The sequence below is a fragment of the Phoxinus phoxinus genome, assembly GCF_949152265.1.
Source record: "Phoxinus phoxinus genome assembly, chromosome: 2".
Lineage (NCBI taxonomy): Eukaryota > Metazoa > Chordata > Actinopteri > Cypriniformes > Leuciscidae > Phoxinus > Phoxinus phoxinus.
The window spans coordinates 21366913-21385500 of record NC_136877.1 but is presented as its reverse complement, the minus strand read 5'-3'; the positions used below and the strand labels follow the sequence as shown (position 1 = coordinate 21385500).

General features: G+C 36.5%; 1 protein-coding gene across 3 annotated transcripts; it reads left to right on the top strand.

The window, feature by feature from the left end:
- Positions 1-2283: 2283 nt before the first annotated feature.
- myzap (myocardial zonula adherens protein) lies at positions 2284-18575 on the top strand. 3 transcript variants are annotated; one of them, XM_079605111.1, is made up of 15 exons: positions 2284-2309; positions 4554-4927; positions 5687-5761; positions 9834-9929; positions 11275-11430; positions 11544-11636; positions 12501-12614; positions 12820-12972; positions 14827-14952; positions 15308-15436; positions 15516-15610; positions 16445-16550; positions 16688-16771; positions 17060-17166; positions 17256-18575. In XM_079605111.1, the coding sequence occupies exons 2-15, from the start codon at positions 4859-4861 to the stop codon at positions 17602-17604; spliced, it is 1752 nt and encodes a 583-aa protein (XP_079461237.1). In that variant the 5' UTR covers positions 2284-2309; positions 4554-4858; the 3' UTR covers positions 17605-18575. The 3 variants fall into 3 exon arrangements, with proteins under 3 accessions (XP_079461237.1, XP_079461238.1, XP_079461236.1); XM_079605112.1 differs by having other exon boundaries at positions 11272-11430; positions 17105-17166; XM_079605110.1 differs by having other exon boundaries at positions 11272-11430.
- Positions 18576-18588: the final 13 nt, after the last annotated feature.

Here is an 18588-nt window from a genome sequence, read left to right as displayed (position 1 = left end):
GTTGGTTACAACACCATTCAGGTGACTTCTTAGATTTGTTGTTTTTAGTTCACTTTTTAATATATAATGAATGTGTGTTTGAAAGTGAATGTAGTGACATTACATAACATTCATGACTATGTTTAGCTTCTATTATACAGCTCAACCAATCATGTTCAAACCTGGGAACACTACAACAAGACACTTAGCCATTATTCAGGCAGGATTAGTACTTTGTGTTGGATTGGAAGGAAAAAAGAAAAAAGTGTGGGCCCGCAAATTTAAATGGAAAAAATTGTACTAACTTACAGCTCACCCACCAAACCTAAATGGTGGAATCACCCTCAACAGAACAGAATTGCTCCTAATATTCACATTTAGATCTCTATATAGTCAAATCATAAATGTCATGTCTTTTATATGTTAGTATTTGTTGATTGACTTTCTGTCTCTCTGAATAAGATTCCTTAAAAATGTAAATGTTTCTGTAACAGGGGACTTCATGATTTTAGGTTCACTCCCCTTCTCTGTAAATAACATCTACAAACAAACACACTTTATTTGCAGACTGTCTTCCTGCCAGGTATTAGTCATCTTTTTCACCCTCTCTGTTTTTCTTCCTTTTCCTGTTGTCACTCCTCATCTCATCTCAGAAATGTTTCTGATCTGCACCTCAGGGAATCCAGCCCATCTAGTAAGACCAGGTAAGCAAGGTGACAATACGTAATAACACAATGAGGCAGGAATATGTATCTCCAGTTCACTTTTTCTTTTCCTTGTTAACTGGGTGCAGTCAGACATAAACTGTAGGTGAGGTGAGCTGGATGGATGGATGTAACAGTGTTTACCTGTAATTTTGTGTTTTGTTGATAATGATGCATTTGAACTTGAATAATATGCCACATGGTGAGGAAGACAGCCGTGTAGATTTAACTTCAGGTCAGATTGGGAGAGAATTCATCTGACATATACATCCTGTTTTAACATTTATGTGGAAAAGCTCCCACAGCCAGGAAAATGCTGTAATGTGTTGTTCTTTAAAAACAGTCAATAGTTCCTTTGAATAATTTATGTAGTACTGTATAAAGCCATTCAATTTGATTCAGGCATTGTGTGCCTTGAGCACTGTTTACATACAGACATTAAAGCATTCAGTGGTCTAAATCCATGCCAACAAATTGCCTGACAATTTATTGCTATATTAAAATAAAACATAAGTATTAAAGGTAGTAATTTGTAATCAGTAATTTGTTTATATCAAGCTGATTTTGAACACCTTGGACTTCTACTGACACATAGCAATGCACAAATTTTTGTGCAAATTTTTTTTATAACGGTTGTCAGGTCGGTTTTAAGTTTTTTTTTAATTACAGTCATTTTTATTGACATCTTGATCCTTTTATTTTTAATCAGTTCAAGATCAGTCAGCATTAAATATAGGCCTACAAGTTACAACCTTGCAGTTAAACTTATTACACTAAATGTAGCCAACTGTAAAAGTCACTATGAAATCAAAATTAGCTCTTCTTGTTTTTTTAAGGATTGCAGTAGGCTATGAAGGGTTCAGATGCAAAAGTATCTAAGTGCCCTCTGAAATATTCTTCTAGAATGATAATTTTTATCAAGCTCGTATATTTAAGTTCAGTAGGCTAATTTCACTTAAATGGCAATGAAAATTACCTATTAATTGTCATTGTGAAATACTGATATATTACTGAAATTACTATATACAGTGAACAATGAATATATATATATATATATTCATTGTTTTAATTCATGTGACCCCTCATTCTTTAACAAAAATAATTGCCCTTCCCTCATGCAAAGACAGCTTCTCTGATGACGTTTTTTTTTTGGAGCGAAAATCAGCCCTATTTTTATTTATTTTTCTTGTTCGAGAAGCATTTCACGTCACAATAGGGAAGAAAAAACTATCACAATTTCTGTTTCAAGCCAAAAGGAGTTATGAGTTTTTTCACAAGAAACCGACATTTTTTTCATAGTCCAATAAAAAGTAAAAATCGAAAGGAAGCACCGCCATTGTTTTGAATGTCAGTGAAGCAAGGAGCCAATTATTTTCAAGTACTGATGCCATTGGAGAAATTCACTCACATAACGTTACTGTCCGCAATAATTAATTTAACGTTATTTCGTGAGTGAAAGTGTCATGTGATAAAGAACATTATTCGGCAGGTCATGTCATCTCCGTACTAAACGGAGGAGGAGGCAGTCACGAGTCACGACGCATTTAATGTAACGTTAGCCCAACTAACGTTAACGTTACAACAATCCAGCGTTTGTCTCCTTATATGACTGGAGTCATCTCATATGTGAGTGAACATGATTTAAAACTTATATTTAAGTTCCAACACAAACACCTTGATAAGCGGATCAACGTTTTCAGGGATCGAAACCGCGAATACCGTTGCCTAATACAGTAACGTTAGAAGTAGAATATGGGTCTAACGTTACCGCCTGTAACTTAACCGTTTTACCGCCGTCGTAACGTTACACAGAAATTGTTGGCATGAAAACAGCATAATCGATCCAGGCACACGACTCACGTCTTCTGAGATTCATTTGTTGTAAGGTCGTGTCTTATTTATATTTGTATAGCACCTAATTTCCTACCTAGAAGATATTAATGTGATACCACAAGGTTTTATCTTATTTTTTTATCCAACTCCATTGTCTTGTTTTGGATGTGCGGTGAGGTACGGTATTACAAAAACTACGATAAAACCTGTTGAAAAACATCTTTTGCAGCGATTTTTGTGTGAGCATATCAGTGAACACCCCTGATCACTCCGTGAGTGTGTGTGTGTGTGTGTGCTTGTTTATGTGATTTATGAGGACACAAATTTGTATAATGACGTATTACACTGTTATTACAACTTAAACGTGGTCATGAGTCATTACATTTCATGAGTCCTCGTAATTCAAATAGCTTAAAAAACATAAAAAAATATGTTTTATTAAAAATGCAGAATGTTTCCTGTGATGGGTAGGTTTAGGGATAGGGGCAGTGCAAGGGGATAGAATATACAGTTTGTACAGTATAAAAACCATTATGCCTATGGAAAGTCCTCATAATGTAGTTGCACCAACATGCAGAAAATGCATGTGTCTAAATTACAAGAGAGATCTGCTATCAGATGTGACTGTTTCTATGCTTTTCAGAAATGTATACAAATCACGCAGTTTGCTAACAATGTATTAAAGGCAAAATTAGCTCATTGAAATAATGAATACATGTTGTTAACAAATAATTAGGACATATAGAAAATTTAGCATTGGTGCTTGTTGATTCAGAGTTTGCTTCATCTGAAGTCCTTCCAGGAGGAGTCATCTATTCACAGGTGTACCTCTTCAGTGTACCTCCTCCAGTAGGATACCACTCCGACTCCAACAGGGGTCCTATTTTCCATCATGAAAGGCATGAAACATAATCCCTGTGACCTTTCACATGCAGCTTGATCTGATCGTCTTGCTCATGGATTTGAATATAGTGGAGACCTTTGTCATATTCAAAAGATTGATTGTCACTAAAACAACCCAATTTATCCCCGTGATGAAGATGAAAAAAGCCATTAGACATGATGAGATTACAGCCTGTATGTGTTTTCCAAGGGGTGAATCTCACACTATATGGAGGGTTAATGATTACACTGGGTCGTGTAGTAGACTCTCTGCTTCCTAAATTAATGATTGACCTACAACTTACGCACTTTGAAATATGTTAAGCAAACAAAATCACACAGATTAAAGATTTCATAGAGCAAAGTTTAAGGCATCTGCAGTGCAGTCTGTTTGTTTGCAACATCAATTGGTGTTGGACAAAATTAGAAACGAATACAAAAAATAAAGGATTAGTTCACCCAAAAATGAAAATGTTACTCATGTCAGAATATGCCAACTTTATTACTATAAAGTTATAAACTATATAAACTATAAAGACGAAAAACACTGTGAGAATATTTTGAAGGGTGTTGTAAACCAAACACTTCTGGTGGTGACCAATGACTTACATTATATGGACAAAAAAAAAGAGCAGACATTTCTCAAAATATGTTCCACAGAGAGAGAAAGTAAAACAGGTTTGGAATGACATGAGGGTAGTAAATTACAGAATTTAAAATTTTGAGTTATCTATTACTTGATTACATGATTTGCAATAATAACCCATTATCACAATTATGCTTTTTTATTTTTGTTCCCACTTCTCATTGTTATGATCCAATTGCTAAATTAAATTACATTTAAATCCACCACTATTATTCTATGCATAATAACAAGTCGCACTACAATCAAAAGTGGTATAACCCGCCTAAGGTGTGACTCTTTCCCGTGTAGAAATAGAGAGGGCTCCACCCCAGTGCCATTAACCCCACCCTATTAAAGCAGCCCGGCTACAGTGAGCACAGGTGAAATGTGGCTCGACGGGTCTGATGGGAAACAAGGCTTACGTAGCCAGCTCAGATACTGAAAGACTGACATCTCTCTCTCTCTCTCTCTCTCTCTCTCTCTCTCTCGCTCTCTCTCTCTCTCTCTCTCTCTCTCTCTCTCTCTGTCAGGAGGAGTCTATATGGGACGTTGTCACTCTGGAGTTGTCTGCACACTGGAGGGCTGTGTTTCTACTGACCTCTGCACATTGGAATACTGAGCCTCTTTTTTCCTCCTGATTGTCTCTCACTCTCTCTGTTCTCATCCGGGGGAAGGAATTCTGGCAAAGCTGTTGAAGGGAACTTTTTTTCCCATTCTTCCTCTCTCTCACACACACACACCACGTTTATCCTGTTTTGGTGTGTCGCCTGCAGTGGTGGGGGTAGACGTTGATAGTGTTTGTGTGGATGTGTGACTTGGACAGTGAAAAGGAGATATGCTGAAAAACGGCATGACTGGTGCCATGCGCACCACAACCACCACAGAGCTACCAGACCTCAATGAGGTAGGAAACACTAGTGAATAGTACTTTTAGCTCGCTTACGTTTCCTTGCTCTTTTGAACTTTGTTTGCTCGTGAATGTTTGACTATAACTGATTCTCAATGAGGTGTTTATGTTTGTCTTTGTTTTGTTCATTCTCAGTCCTCTCTGTCTCTCACTCTGCTCTGGACTGTGCCCTAATGGCTTGTCCATATACAGGCTAATCGTGCGCTGTTGATGTGTGCGTTGTGTTGTTCACAGAGGGGCCTGTAATAAGAGCCACTGTCCTGGGAGGCAGGGCCCTGTCATGTTTATTTTATCAGGGCCTGGCGCTCAGCCGCTGTTGCTGCGGTCAGCTGCCATTCAGAGACATTCTTACAGCTAATCAACTGACACCCTCTCGGATGATGCTAACCAGCGTAGAGGCCATCAAAACGCTGAGAACCACTTTTTTGACTGTAGTAATTATTGATTTGAATTGAATAGACAGCCACATCTGAAGTGGTTATTCATTGAAGCATTTGTAAGGTATTAATACAGTATTGTTATTCTATCAGTCTCAGCAGCCTTTTTCTCCTTATCATGCGTGACAGTTCTCGGATCAGATAAGCGTTATCTTGGACAGGACTTGGAAGTTTTTGTTTTGGTTTCAGTGAAATTGCCCAGCGTTTAATCTTGTGATAACAATCATCAGATTGTCTGCCTAATTAAACATAGATTGTGACTAATCATTGTTTGTTTGTCTGTCTTTCCATTTTTGCATCTGTGATGAATATCCACCAGAGGAGAATCAGGCGTCTCAGATTGACTCTCCGGCCTGAGGACAATCCTAAAACCCAGAATGAACCCGGCAGCTCTGTAAGTATCATTTTAGCATCTTTCAGTACAGCCAGACAGATTGGCGCTGGCCATCTCTACACGTCATAATAAAACACTTCCTCTTTTCCCTGACTTTGACATCTTCGGGCCTGTTTGGCTAGCCCCTCAAATGGCATGATGGCTCGACAACAGGATAAAATCAGCATGATTACATAAATGACTGATTTCTTCAGAGTATGACACATCAGCTGGAGATAGTCTAGATCTAGGGTTTATAACTGTGGTCCTATGGTCCCTGCATGTTTTTTTTCCATTTGCATGACATTCTCAACTATTTTAAAATATGTATCTTTTTTATTTTATTTTTTACATTGTATAGAAAACAAGGAATACAAACAAAGCAACAACAGTAGACAAAAATGAATGTACACTTTACCTTTCAAAAGTTTGTGGTCAGTAGGATTTTTTTGAAAGAAATTCATACTTTTATTCAGCAAGGATAGTAAAGACTTTACAATTTTTTTTATTTCAAATAAATTCTATGTATCATGGTTTCAACACTGATAATAACGAGAAATGTTTCTTGAGCGTATTAGAATATAATCAGCATGTTTGAATGATGTGACACTTTTGCTGATGAAAATTCAGCCTTGCCATCACACTAATTTGAAAATATATTAAAATATATTTTTTTATGGTTTTAATATTTCACAATATTACTGTTTTACAGAACTGTTGATCAAATTCATCCAAAAATGCTTCCGAAATATATAGAAGATTGCCAAAAGGGGAGGAAAATTAGCAGAAAATAATTATGGTGTAAAGGATTTACCTTTAGGCTTTCCTTTTAAGGGTGTAACAGATGGAATTACAGAAAGGGGACATTTTCAGGACATTGTTTCAGAGAGATCTGTGAATCTGAGAATCAGAGACTGTGTCTTCTTTTCTCTAGACCCATCACTTCCTTTGTGCGTCACAGATCAATACTGCCTTGCCAGTGGCATGACAGGCAGGCACCTATACTGATAAAATCACATGCAGATATGCACTCAAGCTCGTGATTTCACACACTATTGGCCACCGACTCCCATTCTTGGAACTATGTAAAGATTTTGTAGTTAAACATCACTTTACTTACCAAGCCAATATGTTTAGAAACAAGTTAGGCGTATAAATATCCTTGAGCTGTCCCCAAAGTTCAGAGTCACATGAAACAAAGCTCATGAAATAGAAACACCTATTTACCATGGGAGGTGATTTTAATTTGGAGCTTGTTTACAGATACAGGTTAGCCTGTGTGACAAATTAATATGTGTATTTGACAGTACCTGCTATTATAAGCCTTCTACTGACAGTGGTGTACTGAGAAAGAAGTCAAGAGAGGTGTGTCTGCAGGTTCATGAGAGTTTTTATCTGTACCTTGGCCTGGAACTTGCACCCTGCAGCTCTCAGTCCTTGAAGTTCAACTGATATCCGCCCTGTTTGGTCTCTGATAGGAGCTGCTTTGGAAACATCAGCCACTTTCGTAGCTCAGACACTAATGAGAAATAGAAATCCAGGAGCTCAGCCAACAAAAAACTGTTGATGGCCTTATCAGTGTCTGTCTCATGGGAAGGGCCAGCGTCAATACACAAAACCCAGGCCTGCCTGATGAGCTGCCAATGGCCAGTTAGTTTGGGAATTTGGCGATTGCGAATTTCAAGTGAGGGCAAAATATTTCCCCATGCAGATTTAGAATTGTGTTCAAGGTCTTCACATCGGCTAACAGAAAGCTGCTGCTTTCTTTTTTTTTGCCTGTGAAATTTTGCAGATATTTTGCTATTGTGACTGCACTTTTATGCATATAAATGAGCTTTTTTTGTTAACATATATCGGAGAATATTACACTTTTATTTAGCCTTTATGTTAATATTAACCAGTTATAAGTATCTAGTTGCCTATCTTGGTGAGGTCAAGTTTCACATGGGGATTTTGCAGTGACTTTCAATATAAAGCTTTTTAAATGTAATTCTTTGCAACATAATTGGTGACATAACTGTACAAAAGTGAAACAAGGTCAGTGGAAGACAAAATGAGGAGAGAGTAAGGTCAGGAATCGGGATTGTTAAGTGTAAAGACTAGAGAACATTTCATTTAGGTGAGATATTCTATTACTGCCTTAACAAAGCAGCAAGACCAGAATCCACTGCAAAATTAAGATGGGTGTGTTTGGTAATCCTATCCATTGGATACTATCTACCTGTGGCCTGGATTGCCCAAGTTACAGCTGTTGGATTACAGGAAGGCTTGAAATTTGCACCGATCCAGGACCAGTATTACAATAAAAACATTTAGCTAAACAACAAAGAATTACAACATAACTGGTCTCAGCAAAGCCGGGGTGCACTCTATACCAACACCACCCACTGCATGCAAACACATATAGTGTACTGTAAAATACAGAGACTAGACTTGAGTTTACACCCTCCAGCACATCTTTCTACAACAACAATAGACCTCAGTAAATAGTGTTCAATTCAATCAGTAAGATTACCTGACCAGCATAGAATATGAAACGGAAAACACGCTCAGATGGCAGATGCAAAGTGCTATATTAGTATATTAATATTCTGCACGGAAATATTGTCAAAAAGAGCATGAAAGTTTAATGCAACTGAACTTTGTTAATGTTGTCTGCAATTGTATTGTTAGATGCTTTTAGTAAAGTATTTGTGAAACATTATACTGTCTGGAGGATTGTTTATACCAGTAACTGTATTTTCTAGCAGAAGTATGGTGCTTAGTGTTTTATTAATACATTTAAATGGATAGTTCACCCTAAAATGAAAATCTGTCAATATTTACTCACCCTCATGTAATTCCGAATCCGTAAGACTTTCACTTGTCTATAAAACGCAAATGAAGATGTCTTTATTTTCCGATGCCTTTGTGAACGTTTTTTTCTTTCTTTCTTTTACAATTTTATTATCTTTTTGAAGCATCAACGTTTTAATGGAATTGACTAGGACAGAAATCTGCTTTGATTAAAAATATCTTAATTTGTTTTTTAAAGATTAATGAAAGTTTGGAACGACATGAGGGTGAGGAATTGATGACAATTAATACTTTATGAAGTAATCATTTTATTAAAGGAATAAGGCACTCGAGGCTGCACTGTCAGGATGGCCATCCCAAAAGATGAATTTCTCTGTTAGATTTATTAGGCCTAATGAAATCCATAAAATTCTTCCCAAAGGTTTTTGCAAAAACTCATATGACATATGTTTTTTTTTTTTTTTTTGCCATTATGTGCCTAGTATAACATCTTGCCAATGGACTACAGTTGAAAATTAGCCTGCTGGCTAACACTGACACATTTACAGAAATGTGGATTAATGTGCACTGTCCTTAAATAAATAAATTAAAATTAAATGAAATAAGGCCAAAAAAGGAGGTCCTGTGTTCAACTATTTAAATTTCTCTCCCTTCTTTGTGTACCTTAAATTGACTCTCACTGGCTTGTTTTTGTGGTGTATCTGGCAAGTTCTATGAAGTCCAGAGCAGAAGGCCATGATAACACTGGCATCATTGTTATCTTATCTCCACGCACTCCCACACATCTCTCCCCGTCGGTCAGAATCAGAGGAAAACATTTATCCAGCATTCCCAACATCTGATCCTTTTTGCTAATGAAGAACCGTTCTCATGTTCGCCGTAACAGAATTCAGTCTGTGTCAGTGAGGAGGCTGAAGCTCTGTGCTTTGTTTTGGAGAGGAGCCCTGAGGAGGCGTGGTCTTGACATGAATGAGATTACAGTTCTGAGAAACTATGTCCTGAGAAGAGGGAACGCCACACCCTGATCACAGCTGGAATTCATTAATGTTGTTTCATCTCAGTGCAATGTGAAAACAGCACCGTGTAAAAGATTGAATATGGTTTCTTATAAACAGAAAGACAGCCTTTTTGATTGCTGCACAATTGTTGCACAAAAACATCTAGCAAGGGCAAAACCTGTGATGTCTGATAATGCCTGTTCCTCAACAATTTGTTTTCTAAATATCAACAACCCAAGCATCAATATGTGTCTGAAAAATTTGATCAACCTATAAAGATACCATGTGTTACATCGCAGGGGGAGAAATTGGTCAATGGTTCCTGGAAAAAGAAAAATGGGCTCATGCAGAGAGAAAGACCGCCTGGGAGAGAATCACCTCAGCAAGAAGAAAAGGTATGACAGCTTCCGAGAACACAAACAAACCCTAATGTTTATTACTTGTGTAAAGATTAATCATATGATTCTTCTAGTATGATCATCATAAGTTGTTCAAACATTTTTGTGGAAAAAAATTATATCCTTGTATTCAGCAAGTAAATATTAGATACAATATTACACGTTTGCCACAAAAGATATTAAACAGCACAACTATTTATTAGAATGATTTCTGACGGATCATGTGACACTGAAGACTCGAGTAATGATGCTGAAAATTCAGCGATGCATCAGGAATAAATTACATTTGAAAATATATTAAAATAGAAAACATTTTAAATTGTAGTGATATTTAACAATATTTCTGTACTGTATTTTCGATGAAATAAATGCAGCCTTGGTGAGCATAATAGCTGTCTTTTAAAAACATTTAAAACTCCCTAGAAAAAACACAGTATTTTCCACTGGATCCATTATACCTTTGCTTTTCAAACACAATAGACTACATTATGTTTTCTATATATGTTTGAATGTCTTTGTACCACCTGGTAATATTATTTGAGTTACAGTATTTTATCTATGATAGTGATGTAGTTTAAAACACAGGTGCTGGTTTCCCAAAATATATTTGTGTTTGGTGTGTTATTGTTTGCGAAGCAAGCATGAGCTGCCGGCTTCAGGGCATTCTTTGCACAGTAAAATGCTTGTTCACTTCTTAAACATTACAAAAGAGCTTTCTTAAGGCAAGCAAAACATGAAATATGACTCCTTTAGACACTAAATCTTAGAGACTTAAACGACCCAGTGTGAAAAGTTCCCAGGACCCAGAAATCCTGCAGCAGAATCAGAATGAATTGCAAGGCCATTGATCGCTAGCACTTTGCCCTTGAGCGAGAGCTTCTCACCTGTAGTTTGCCCAGGGGGATTGCTATTATGGTATTTTCCTTTCCCCTTGGCATTGTCATGAAAGAAATATTTTCTCTATGTACTTTCACTGGATAATGTTAACACAACAGCATTCCAAGTTTCAAGTTCCTTTTCATATTGCTGGGTGAAACTAGAAAAAGGACTTGGGTTTTTAATTCTTTCAGAATGGGATGCAGAAATATGACACCCTTGCTTAGGACTATTCTGACTGTCTGCATCCCAACCTCTCATTGTGAACACTCAGCAGCAATGTCACAAATATATACCCATAACAGCAAAAGTCTCGCTCTTATTTGTTAACCAGGATGCTCTAGTAGGCATACATACACAGCTGTGACATTGGTCTTCACGCCTGTAAACACAACAGTGGCACTCTCTCCTTTTAAACACATCCACAAGCTGAAATCTGAGCCATGTGGTCCTGTTCCCCCAGCAGCCTGTGACCAATGGCATCAGCAGGGAACAGCTCGCTCAGCACGGGCCCAGAGTTTATGGTGTGGTGCACAGCACAGGCTCCAACCACCAACAGGAAGTGATGGCACGGGACTGGTCTGCAAGTCACCTGAGGGATGAGATGAAGTACATCAGAGAGGTGAGCATAGAGACTTTTTTTTTTGGTACCTAGCTAACTCGTTGTTAGCAGATACTTGATATTCTTCAGGAATGCACATCCAAGCAGATAATGTATTTATTCTGTCCTCAAAGGTACGTGACTCTTTGGAAAAAGTACGAGAGCGGATGTATGGCCAGTTTGGAGGGATGCAACAATCAGTGCAAAAATTATCTCAGGAATTAAAGGTGAGCAAAATGCTGCATGACAAGGTATTAAGGATGGGATTATAACGTACCAGTTAAATAAACCCCTGATCACCCTGTAATAATGTTATAATGACAGGCTGACTGCTCATTATTACACAGCTACTCCGCAAATACGGTAAATTAATATTTGTGGGCATCAAATATTTGAGTTCAAATTATTTTATAATTAAAAAATAAAATAATGTATACATTATTGTGTAATAATAATAATTGTAAAAAATAATTGTCCTTTTCAATGTACAAAACATTCGGCCTAGACAAACACTGCAACAATATTACATTATTATTATTTTTTACATATATTGTAAAATATTACATATTATTATTTTTTTTTTGCAATTTTAGAATACATTTTTTTTTTTTTTTTTCATGTGTCACCTACCAACAAAGTGCACGTTTCCGCATGAGTTTGTTTTCAGAATCAGAATCATTGAAAAGTCTGGTGGTGTGTGACCCTCGGTCATTAAAGGGATAGTTCACCCTCAAGTTGTTCCAAACCTGTACAAATTTATTTCTTATGTTAAACACAAAAGAAGATATTTTAAAGAATGTTGCTAATCGAACAGTTGATGGGCCCCATTGACTTTCTTAGTATTTTTTTTCCTACTATGGAAGTCAATGGGTGTCTGGTTACCAACATTCTTTAAAATACTAACAGTTTGTATGAATTGAGAGAGATCGAATCGTGATATGAGAGACATAGGTCCTTATTTCAGTTACCCGATGTCACCAGAGAGCTGTGTAATAATACCCAAGGTTATTAACTACCTCAATGCCTTACTGTGTCAGACATTTTATAGTGGTACGACAAGTTCTCAAACGTGCTGACTGTGTTTGTACTAGGCGGCCAACTCTCATAAGCGTTTCCTAGAGTCAGAGGTGAGGACGAGAAGTGCAGCTATGGACAGCTTTGACCAGATGAACAGCTCCCTCTTAACAGCAAACATTGATCTGCAGGTACACGATCAATACAGTCATTCCCATTTGACAAAGGTCTGTTCAGAGAAAGCTCTTGACGTTGTTTTTGTAGTCAACCTGCTTAGACTGGTCAACATTTAAATGTCACATTGGAAAAAATATTTTCTGCCAGCATAAACGCATGCTTATAGAAACTACCTTTGTATTCATCCATATGATGTGATGTTGATCATGTCTGTTTTAGAAATCATTGCTGGAAAGCTGTCATAACCGTGTGGGGAACAGGGATGAGATGAGATCTCTGCGCAGCTCGTTGGAGAAGACAGAGGAGAAGCTCAAGGAAACAGAGAGACAACTAACAGCAGCACAGGCTGAAAACCACTCTCTCAAACATCAGGTGCTTGCAAGCACACACAAACCGCTATTACACAATGCTATTATTATCCAGCAGACCCTCCATGGTATGAACATCCTTACACCATGGACTTTGCCTCTTTTTTTAGAACACCTGTAGGCTATATGCAAATTTGGGCCCAATTTACAACAGGATTATTTCTGAGAAATGTTGTCACGAGAAGAGGGTCCGTAGTGTGCTATTTTATCTAAAACTCTTCAAAAGATTTTTCAGGTTTTTAATTTTTCAAATTATTACATAAGTTTTTTTAAACCTCATATTAATTGAGATACTTCTGTACATGGAATAATAGTACACTATGAAAAAAAAAAACATATTTCAACTCAGTTGCTGCCTTAAATTTGTACATAATCAACTTGATTGTACAAATTAAGTTGTTAAAACTCTTAGACTACATTTTACAGTAGTTAAAACTCTTAGACTACATTTTACAGTATTTAAAACTCTTAGACTACATTTTACAGTAGTTAAAACTCTTAGACTGCACGTTTACAGTAGTTAAAACTCTTAGACTACACTTTTACAGTAGTTAAAACTCTTAGACTACATTTTACAGTATTTAAAACTCTTAGACTACATTTTACAGTTGTTAAAACTCTTAGACTACACCTTTACAGTAGTTAAAACTCTTAGACTACACTTTTACAGTAGTTAAAACTCTTAGACTACACTTTTACAGTAGTTAAAACTCTAAGACTGCACGTTTACAGTAGTTAAAGCTCTTAGACTACACTTTTACAGTAGTTAAAACTCTTAGACTACATTTTACAGTATTTAAAACTCTTAGACTACATTTTACAGTTGTTAAAACTCTTAGACTACACCTTTACAGTAGTTAAAACTCTTAGACTACACTTTTACAGTAGTTAAAACTCTAAGACTGCACGTTTATAGTAGTTAAAACTCTTAGACTACATTTTACAGTTGTTAAAACTCTTAGACTACACCTTTACAGTAGTTAAAACTCTTAGACTACACTTTTACAGTAGTTAAAACTCTTAGACTACACTTTTACAGTAGTTAAAACTCTAAGACTGCACGTTTACAGTAGTTAAAGCTCTTAGACTACACTTTTACAGTAGTTAAAACTCTTAGACTACATTTTACAGTATTTAAAACTCTTAGACTACATTTTACAGTTGTTAAAACTCTTAGACTACACCTTTACAGTAGTTAAAACTCTTAGACTACACTTTTACAGTAGTTAAAACTCTAAGACTGCACGTTTATAGTAGTTAAAACTCTTAGACTACATTTTACAGTAGTTAAAACTCTTAGACTACATTTTACAGTAGTTAAAACTCTTAGACTGCACGTTTACAGTAGTTAAAACTCTTAGACTACATTTTACAGTAGTTAAAACTCTTAGACTACACTTTTACAGTAGTTAAAACTCTTAGACTACACTTTTACAGTAGTTAAAACCCTATATGAATGTAATATATACAGTGGGGTCTTTGTGTTATCCATTGTACTTGGGTGTTTTCATTTTCTGCATGATGTGTTTGTTATAATTATAAGTGAATGTTAAAAAGTTAAAAATTGTACTGTATTGTATGCAGTATTTTGGTTCAAAATAAAAATATAGTTAAAAGAATAATCATTTGTGAGGAATGAAACGGGTAGATGATAAAATGTCTATTTTGCTTAAATGGCTCACCAAATGTTTGTAAAACCTGATGATAATGTTCTACAGCATGATTTGAGATTATCCAAAGAGTATCCCTTGTGCTTCATTGGAAACAAGAACATCTGATATTTTTTAAATGCTTAATGTCACTTTTACATGTTAATATCCATGCTATTTGACAACTAAATGGCTTTTTTTGTGTGTAGGTGGAGACTTCTCAGGAGGCGAAGACTCAAGCATTGAAAGAGTTGAGTGCTAAGCTAAAGAGGGAATATGAGGAACAGCTGCAGGAACAGCAGAGGACGTACAGAGAGGAGATAGAGGCTTTGCAGGTACAGATATGACCAAACAAACAGACTCTCACAATGCTGATAATGCGACAAAAACATTAGTTTATATGTGTGTGACTTTTTAAAGACTTTGTTATATCTACAGACTCGTTGTGAAAGACTACTTTTGTATTATACTTTACAAGCAGGGCATGATGCTTCCAATCTCATAACAGGAAACATCTGTAGATATTCACCAGGGAGGAGAGAAAAATGTCCACTTGTTTTTTCTAAGTAAGGGTGCCACCTAGTGTTGATAGTGAAGATTTCAGAGCGGATGACGGTAACCGACTGATGAAAAGAGGAAAATAAGTGACTGCCGTTCTGAGTGTATAATGAAACACCTGTTTGTCCACAGGCACAGCTTGATGACTACATGAGGAGACTTGAGGAGGCTGAGAAGAATGCTCAGATAGCTGAGGCAAAGATCGCTGAAAGGGACCTAAGAATTACTGAGGTGGAAAGGCTACTAAACTGTATGGCTCAGGTAAATAATCAGTTTGCTCAGTCTGTGCATGTTACCCCTGAAGAAAACTATGTATAAAACACTTCTCTCTCTTTAACAGGAGAAGGGCGACCTGATAAAAAGACTTGTTGAATGTGAACAACGCTTACGTGGTTTGGACCAAATTGACCACGTAGACAAAGCTGCGGCTGAACAGTAAGACATCTAATGTATTCCTAGAATGAGTTTGCAGCTGCTGAGTCCAGTGATGTCATGTTTTCTTCATTCAAGATGGTTTCAGTGGACAGCCTAAAATCTATAATAACCAGATACCATTACTATAATAATAATAATAATATTTCAAGTAGGCCTGGGAAAATAATACATTAATTTCAGCAATTAATATTTGCTTTGTAATGCATTCAAATAATTAAAAAGCAATTCATGCAGCATAGATTACTGACAGAGATACTATATAAAAGGCACAGCTAAATATTACATTTATTATAATAGGTTTATGTAAGGTTTACTTAAATACATTTTTAATGTTCTGAAATAGTTAATACGTGATAAATAAAAACATTCTGATAATTTGAAGTTTAGGCCTGGCCTTCAATTATACTGTTATTAAGTTATTATGTGGCTATAATTACTTAGTTTATCTCCAGATATATACTTTTTTAATTAATTAATAAGTATCAGTATTGGTATCGCTGACACTTTCTTTCATTCATAGTTAGTAAAAAGATGACATGAAACAAATATTTGAAATACCGGTACTGTCTTTGTTGTTTCTACATTAATTTGGAGATTCTGTGTGAAAATATTTTAATGATTACAAATTTGTATGTTACTTTTATGTTAATTATGTCAATCGCGATTAATTATAGAAACCTGTGCGATTAGTTATTTTTTATTTCGTCTAAAAATGTATTTTGCCCTCTCAGAGAGAAAAAAATGCCACCAATGATTCTGATGGTATAATTTTATTTCAATATTTGATTGCATGTACTGTATTACATCTCTCATAAGCCGCATGTTTCCTCCCAGGTCCGAGCAGCTGAAAGGGGAAGCGACAGAACTGCGAGAGAGAATAAAGCATCTCAATGACATGGTGTTCTCTCAACAGAGGAAGGTCAAGGCCATGATAGAGGAGGTAAGGATTTACAGAGACTGTTTCTTTTGCTAATAAAGGGTATTCCATGTACACAAAATGAACCAAAACCAAAAATCATGACGCAATTATTGTTTTAATCATAAAACAAACAAACAAACAAACAAACAATTCTGCAGGTTGAAACCTTGAGAGCAAAAGTTGCTCAGAAGGATATGTTCATCGCTGAGCTGCTGGACAGGATTGCCATAGTGGAGTGTGAGGTAAGAGCAACGTTTTCCATGTAGCAAAATTTGATTTTTGCCTGTCCCTCGCCTTTACAATCTGGAAAGCTACAGATTGGTTGGAGAAAGCATGCCGAATGTGATTATTCCAGAATCCATCGCTATTCTGTCAGCTGTTTGAGTCCCTTTGGTTGTTATTCATATTTCTCATACACCTTATTTGAATCTGTCTTTGTCCAATGTCATCTTTATATATCTGTGAAATCAATTCTCTACTCAATTTCTCATTGCCTCTGATCTGACTCTGTCCTTTGCTTTGCTTCCTAGAATAATGAGTTAGAAGACAAGTTGAAGTATTTTATGTCTGTACAGAGAGCATCTGAGACTAAAGTAGTCACCAGGGATGTTGGAGTTGGCTGTGACCTGACCGTTAGGTAATGAGCGCAAGTTCACCTTGCCATAAGAAATTTAAAACTGCTTTCGAGGCCACGCCTTCACACACATGCTCTCCCTGTTCTCGCAGATCCGAGGAGCCGGTGTATGTCGCTCCTTTCCAACCGACCCCTTTCTCACCGACCCCAAGATCCTCTAGCAGACTGAGCAATAGTCTGCTTAAATACACCCCTGGCCAGTACAGCACAATGCTGCGGTCCAGTGTTGTACATACACAAGAAACAACGACCTGTACCACACAAACTGCAACTCTGTCTTCAAGTTACGTTCAGACTAGCAATGAAGACGGGAAGTCCGAATCTCCACCGACCTCTGAACTGTCCTCTGCCACCAGCCCTCGAGCGAGAACCAGCCCGTCACAGATCTACACTCCTTTTATGAAGCTGATGGAGATGAGTGCGAAGATGAACATTGATTGAATGAAGTTCTACTGAAATGGCAGTGGCCGAAGCTGATGGAACATGAAGTATTTTTGTTTGGTTACTGCTCGTGTAACATTGCAGTATATGTAAATAACCTACTGATCTGTGAATAACTTATTTTAGTAGTATATTGATGCACTCTATTTTGCTTTGTTTACAAAAAAAGTGATTTTATGTGATAGCCCTCTATATTTTACAATTTTCTATTTATATTTTCATTTTTCTGAGTGTATAACCCATATATTATTTTGTTATATATAAAAAAACTCAATAATAGGCTTTATGAGGGGGTTTTCAGCAAAGAAATTATGGTATCAGCTGTGATCAAAACTCAATACTTGAGTTCTAATATATGTTTTTCACTTCATTGTGTATTAACGTGTTTAATGGTTCCATTTATTTTGACATCAGTGTCCTCATACTCTATTGCACTTTCCCCCTGGAGTTGCTTGATGCACATACTCCAGCATATTCACCTGATTTTTACAGTTCAGCTAAATTTATTCAGAAGGCCAGTTTCAAAGAAAAGTTGTTGGTTAGACCCCATCGTTCTAGACCAGAGTACATCACCCAGACAGAGCGAAGATTGCTGAGAAGAAACTGGGCTCTGTGGATTGTTCACAGCGTTAATGTGTTCATGCACTTTTCTGAAGACTGCTTCAGTTGCCAAAATCTCATCATGATTTATGATGACTGCAAATTAAGGTTTATAAAGTACATTTGAGTCTTTAACCTGTCATACAAAACACTAAAATATATTTGGTATTAAATATTTTTCACTGACTGAGCACTATATTTACATAGAACTGGGTATATTGTTCAATAAATAAAATGTCCAAACCTCCCACTCACTGGACTTTTTTAAAATAAAAGGTTATAGGCCTATACTGATCTGTGCTCTTTTAAAAAAGAATGCTATGTTTATGTTATAAATAAATGATTGACGTTATATGCAATTAATGTAAAATGTAACTTTTTATG